The 7,002-nt window shown below is 37.4% G+C and overlaps 1 protein-coding gene across 1 annotated transcript in view; it reads right to left on the reverse strand.

Annotated features, from left to right (window-relative positions):
* Positions 1-4,912, reverse strand: part of LOC106514128 (glutamate receptor ionotropic, kainate 1) — a gene marked incomplete in the record, with an annotated part of 41,234 nt that extends 36,322 nt beyond the window's left edge. The window contains 1 exon segment of the mRNA XM_014003241.1: positions 4,502-4,912. Coding sequence (XP_013858695.1) covers positions 4,502-4,583 — 82 coding nt within the window.
* Between the last annotated feature and the right edge of the window lie 2,090 nt (positions 4,913-7,002).

The following is a 7,002-nucleotide window of genomic DNA, read 5'->3' on the forward strand; positions in this document are numbered from 1 at the left end:
ATATGTCAGTGCCACTACTGGCCCAGTTGTGGTTTGGTTTATATTGCCCAAATATGTCAGTGCCACTACTGGCCCAGTTGTGGTTTGGTTTATGGGGTCCAAATCTGTCAATGTCACTGCTGGCCCAGTTGTGGTTTGGTTTATGTGGCCCAAACATGTCAGTGCCACTACTGGCCCAGTTCTGGTTTGGTTTATGTGGCCCAAATATGTCAATGCCACTACTGGCCCAGTTGTGGTTTGGTTTATGGGGTCCAAATCTGTCAATGTCACTACTGACCCAGTTGTGGTTTGGTTTATGTGGCCCAAATATGTCAGTGCTACTACTGGCCCAGTTGTGGTTTKGTTTGTGTGGCCCGATACTTTCAGTGATACTAATGACCCAGTTGTAGTTTGGTTTATGTGATGCTGGCCCATGCATGGTCACCTTTGGCAAACCTCATTTGGGCCATCAAAAGCCACGGTAAAGAATCTGGGCCAAGTGTCAGTGCATTGTTTGGGCCAGCCAAATATTACGATTTGGGTTGTGGATGAACAACCAAACTTTTTTTCTGAAAATGTCCTTAAATACATTCAGTGGTTCATGAATTCATGCATGAACTGAGTGTGTGTTGTGGGTGATGCTCATCTACAACCAAACCAAATTTTAGCTCAAAATAAGTAAAATTGACAGAGTTACAGACATTTATGTGTTTGATAAGGTCACATATCTGCAGCAAGGTGACTGGAATTGGGTTGACTCTTCAGTTCATCTAATGATGATTATCTTCTGAGAGTTTCATTAGATTCTGTCCACTGTTTTAAAAGATTTTTTACTAATGCTACAGACAAATGCAAAAGAAGCACAATGGCATTGCTCTCTACAGCATTTGGGTGCTCAATACTAATCGCTATATGTTGAGGTTAAAAAAGAGAGGTAAAGGTAAGTTCTTTTGAGTGTTCAATATAAGAAAAGGGGAAATAATCATCAACAATTCTCTATTAATACCATATTTAGTACCTGTGTTCTGTCCTGCGCCATAATGAAACACAACTGTGACACTATAAAGTCTGACTCTCTCAGACATGTTGCAATAAAACATTGATGTTAAATGAGCTGCTCCAACAATCACTCACACTGTTTAATTAACTGGCTGCTGCATAAAAAGTTGACCTTTCCTCAAAATGTTTGCTACAAACATAGGGATGCAGATGATTCATAACTCATTACAGAAACGAATGCATTACAGAGTCTCATTTGAAGAAAATGAGACAAAATTTTTACGTGAAATCATAATGTCTGCTTAAGTACATTCGGGTGTTGGGTTGATAAAWAATAACTGTTTTAGTAAAAATGCAACCTTGTTTCAAATGACCAATAATCTTTCTACCCATATCCTGCAACCTCAATGTTTTTTATGATAATGCCTTATGGAAATAAAAAAAATGATGATAATAAAACAATTTTTTTTGCATATATGCAACTATCATCATTGCCACAGAAGAGACAAACAAACCGACGTGAATCCTGTACAGTTTAATTGACATRAACAACACTATCAGTAAACAAAGTAAAAAATGTAATCAGAAAAGACTGAAGTGAAGGAACCAAAGGAAAGGAAAAGCACAAGGAAATAATTGGTTGGGGGGAGGGGGGGGGGCAATTTTCCAAGAAGACAGGCAGCACCTGAGATAATTATGTACTATTTTGAGTGCCTCTCTTCATGCACTCACATTCTGATATGTTTTTTTTTTACTTTTTATGTATTAAGTCTAGAAACAAATGGATGCTAATTCAAGGAGATACGAATATTAGAACCTTGCTTTGCGATGCAGAAGACCAACACATTTATGACATATTGAAATAATAAAACTTTTCCCCACTATACCAATTATTTTAGAGCTTGAAAAGGGTTTTGTAAGATGACATAAACAATCCTGGAGTTGCCATCACAGCTTTTTTTAAATGTTATCTCTCAGTTGGTTCTGAGCTCGTAAAGTGGACGTGCACAACAAATTAAATCTGTTCTGTACTAACAAAGAGAAAGAAAAAAGAAAACTATAAAAGAAAATTTAGCTTCAGAACTAGCTTAACATCATGAGATGTTGTCTCAGACTAGATCAAAATAAATCAAATCAGATGTGTACAGAGTTTTAGTTTCTAGTGAGAACGAACATGAGATCAAATTTCTATTTCCTCTCGCTTTAAATTGTTGGGAAAAAATTAGATTCTCAAAATAAATTTTAGCTGGTAAAATGTTGATAAATGTTTATTTTGAGGACATCACTGCAAAAAGTCAAACTCTGCACTCCTGCAATTTCAAGTCTCTTAAGCACCGATAGCACAGATGTATATGCAGATATTCCAGAGTCTGGAATTTCTGGACTTGGGTTGCTCAAAGGGCCTGAGCTGAACCACTGAAGCCGAACGGATTGGTCTCGAACAGCCCTGAATATTAATATGTGACCCAGAGCTAAACCCCTCATCGTAAATCCTCTGCATGTGCAGCTGGACCTCAACACAAAGGAATRAATGCTGTTTGTGCCGAGAGGAATCTGACACAGACCAGAGCGTGTCAAGAATGGCATGGGTTAAAAATAAAATATATCTTCCTGTTTTCATTTTCATTCTTTCTTATTGTTTTTTTGCCAACTCTAAGTGTTGTAAGGACAAAACAGAAACACATTACAGTGACATAATAAAGGAAACTTGAGATAAGTTGGACCACAAACTGAAATAGTTTAGTTAATTTTTTAAATAGAACAGTCAAAGTCAACTCTAAACKAATGATTTTTTTTTTAAGTTTGATTTAAAAGAATGCATGATTTCTGCATTCTTGCAGTTTTCTGGGAGTTTGTTCCAGATTAGTGGAGCATAAAAACTGAATACTGCCTCTCCATGTTGCTTTGATTCTGGAGATGTTGAGTGGGTTTGAACCAGACGACCTGAGTGGTCTGGGAGGTACAAAAACAACAAATCTTTAATGCATTTCAGTGCTAAGGTATTAAAAAGAGATATTAGATATAAGGAAAAACAAAAAATATATATTTTGGGCCATTGGGTCTGAGTTGAAAAACAAAAAGAGGAAGTAACCAGAGCCAAAGTATTTTCCCACAAGTTATTGAGTCTCTGGTTAGGATTGTTGGGTTTTACTGMTTTTACTTTTTCTTTTCTTTTCAACAATTCTTTGAAAAGATCTTCAGAGAAGTCACCTTAAATTAAATATTTTGTGTTCAATGTTCAAAAAAACCAAATTTTAATGCTCTCAAAGACTTGTATGTACATCTACTATGGACTTTTTATTTTTTCTCTATTATTTATTTATTTATTTATTTATTTATTTATTTATTTATTTTTGCAAACCCATCTCAAGATGACAGTCACAGCTCTCTAAACCTATGTAAAACACAAAAGCAGCTGTGGCGGTATAGTCATCACAACACAAACTCTAAAAGGGATCCATGATTAGTTGGAACATTAGACTTTATTTGATAAACATATATTTTAACTGTAAAATAAAGACTGTAAAAATACTGTAGGATGTTCAGTTTTGTAAAATTTTAAAAATATATATGAACACAGACTGAGCCATTTTATTTACATGCAAAGCATTCTGGGTAAACGATGACGTGTGAGTGAGCTATATCCACCCTGAAAGTTAATCTTGGACAATGATGATCGACTCTTTTAAATGAAACTAGAGCCCACTGACAGAGGGGAGAAGGTAGAAATGACTCAACGTATCGACGTCATCATCTCTGTCAGTATTTATTTTGTAGCTACCATCAGTGTGTGAATGGATGGTTAACTGATTGAAGTGTGTGTGTGAGGCACTTTGGTGTCATTGGAGGACTTCATGAAGTGCAAAACATTTACCATTGTGACCATAAAGTAAAGCCAAAAACCAAGTGTGTAATATAAACTGTGGAGTACTTTTCAAGTTTAAAAACAAGTAAAAATGACACAAATTATTAGTTTAATCATGACTTTGATTCAGACATTACTTCTTGTCTTTGATCAAATTCAACACCTAAACGCTGGACAATAAACACAGGCCTTTACATGTCTGATCACAGCTGCAGTGACTCCTCCAGACTGATGACAGCAGGACTGAGGATGGTGAGGTGAGGAGAGTATAGCCCCCAATACATATTTAGTTTAACAACACACTAAATTTAGCCATGTTTTAACAAATCTGCAAATAATATCACAAAAATATTCTTATTAAAATTAYAATAATACAATTTCAACTTTGATCTTTTAAGTCATTTGATCAGATTTGCTTTGAAAAATATGAACTTCCATTGCTAGTTTGAGAAAATCTGGTCAAATGGATCGATTCAAGTGAGAGGAGAATGGTTTTACTTTAATTTCTTTAATCACAGCAACCCCATGTGTTCAGGACATAAAACAGTGGAAAATTAAACAAAACTTAGAGCAGTGTTRCACACCAGCTGGCCTGTTGTTCTGATTCTGCTCAGGTGAACCCAAACCCCGCCGTGCGTAAACAGCTGTTGCGCTTACCGATTCGGAGGACTTGGGACGAGCTGAGCCAGAGCAGCGGCGCGAAGAAAATATAGTAGAAAAGTCTTTTCCTCTGCTCCATCGTTCCCCAGGCGGACTCACCCCGAACACTGAGACCATGGCAGACTGAAAGAGCCTCCGTCCAAGCGGGCAAACCACCAACACCACCACCACCGACGTGCCATCCCAGCGCGCAGCCCAACTTTGATCCCCAGCTCGATCCACTGCGCGTCACTCCATTTTGGGTAAAACAAACACGAAACTGATGTCTGAAATCGAATCAATGCAAAAAAAAAAAGTAAAAGAAAAGAAAAAAGAAAAGAAAAAAAGTCACATTTTCAAGATGAGAAAGTGTCAGTGGAAAGAACAGCCCGTGCGCCTCCGAGGTGGCAGCAGCTTTGGAGCCATTCAGGTCGCTGTCAAACGCAGCTGACTGAAACTTCCTGTAAATTTTTCAAAATAAGAGACATGGGAATAATCATTGGAGAATAAAACTCCTGCTGTTTTCTGTCACAATTCTGACTTGGAGTATGGTGTTAAGAGAAATCATCATAGAGTAAATAATCTGCCTTTTTCCCCAGTTCATGAATCCAGTCAACTAAACAACTTTATTTCATTAAAGTAAAAAAAAAGGGGTGGGGGGGGGGGGGCCTTTCACAGTGACAGTAGGAGCAAATTTACACTGATAATCTCCAAAGTTTGGCTGCGGTCACTTTGGATTAAGGAGCAGATGGATTGGCTGTTTCTCTGAGCTGTGGTGCTGATGAGAGGAAAATCTTCAGGTTGAAGGGCAAATGTCAGATTATCTCTGTGTCACTGCAGAAAACCAACCTTTCTTTTTCCTATAGACAGAATCACATATCTATAATCCCAGAAAAAAAATAAAAAATAAAGCACAAAATGACTAAATCATTGTCCAAAACAGAAATCATCACTCCTTTTGCCTTCTGTATTGATTTGTGAGGGCGCCTGGCATTTAATCACCTGTCAATCTCAAGCTTTCTGTAGTTTGTTAACATTCAAAGTGTGGCTCAATATTGTGACATTTGAAAAAGCCAAAGACTTCCAGAAACAGACGTCTTCTTTCCTCATCAGGTCAAAGCTGACATTTTGTTTGTGAGGTATTAAAGCTAGAAAGCAAAGAACCTGACAAGAACCACTGATGAACAGCTCACAGACAAACTTAATTACCTCTGAAACCGCACTGTGAAGAGTTGCAACCATCCAACAACCTGCTAATACTGAGCTGTTTCTTTGTCACTCTTTAAATCAGAAGATCATAAATGCAGTTGGGTTAAATAATCTCGGATCATTGGATTCAACTATTGTTATTTTTTAATGAAAAAACGATTTTTTTGGTGGAATAAAAGGAAACAAAATTAACTTGAGAAAATTTATTTTCACATAAAAACAATAATGCTCCACATTTGAGTACAAACAGCTTTTTTGTCAAAGTACAAAGGTAGGACTGAAAGATTCTTTTCACAGGGTTTGCCATCAAGGCCAGGCGATTGTACCTCACAGTCAAAAGTCCTCAGTGAGTCTCCATCCAGTAAATGATAAATTAAGAAACCAAGCATCATATTGAAATAAAATCATGAAAAACATAGAGTGTTTGTCACCCACTTTCTCATCACCGCGAGTCGCTCAGAATCTTCCTTCACAGTTTGCTGTTACAGTAAGTGCATGTTTAATACATCCATAAGGGTGTGCACACCCTGTGCTGAGCACATCACCAAACATGTGATGACAGAGAAACAGCGCCGCCTGGTGGGAAGGAGAGGAGTCACAGAATCGACGGTACACCGTAGGATGKGAGAAAACAACAGTTCAGGTGCATGATGTTGAAGTTACAGTTTTGTTGGGTCATTCCCCTCACAACAATAAAATGAATTCAAGTAAACAGGACCAGAATGTTTATAAATGATGTGATGCATGAAGAGAACAAACTCTGGAGCAAAAACWATTTCCAGCGTACTAATGACCTCTAAAATCCAAGAATTACTAAATTAAACTAAACTAAAGGCTAACATTCCTGTGAAGGGTAAARGTGACGGCTTTACTGAGCTCTTTTCTGGCACCAAACACACAGTAGTAGTTTGTAACACTGGGCAGTTAAATATGGTGTAAACATTAAAAAGTTACAGTAATCTTTTTTTTAAAAAGGCAGTATTAAATAAACAAGTAGACTTTCTGTTGAACAAACTATCTTTCTTTAAAAAATGATATAATAGGAGACAAAGTGAGCTTAAAAATCTTGTTTTATATACAATACAGGAGGTTAAACAGCACTATTATTATTCCCAAATATACACTGAGGTGCAGCTGATAATAAAGGGTTGTTTCAGATCTTCTGAAATAAGGTTCTGTGGAGAAGTGAGCTTTTTTTAAAGTGCCTGTGACATTAAAATTTTCATCTATTCATCCATTTTCTTCCGCCTATCCGGGGTCGGGTCGCGGGGGCAGCAGCTTCAGAAGGGAGGCCCAGACCTCCCACTCCC

The sequence above is a fragment of the Austrofundulus limnaeus genome, unplaced genomic scaffold (assembly GCF_001266775.1).
Source record: "Austrofundulus limnaeus strain Quisiro unplaced genomic scaffold, Austrofundulus_limnaeus-1.0 Scaffold17, whole genome shotgun sequence".
Classification (NCBI taxonomy): domain Eukaryota; kingdom Metazoa; phylum Chordata; class Actinopteri; order Cyprinodontiformes; family Rivulidae; genus Austrofundulus; species Austrofundulus limnaeus.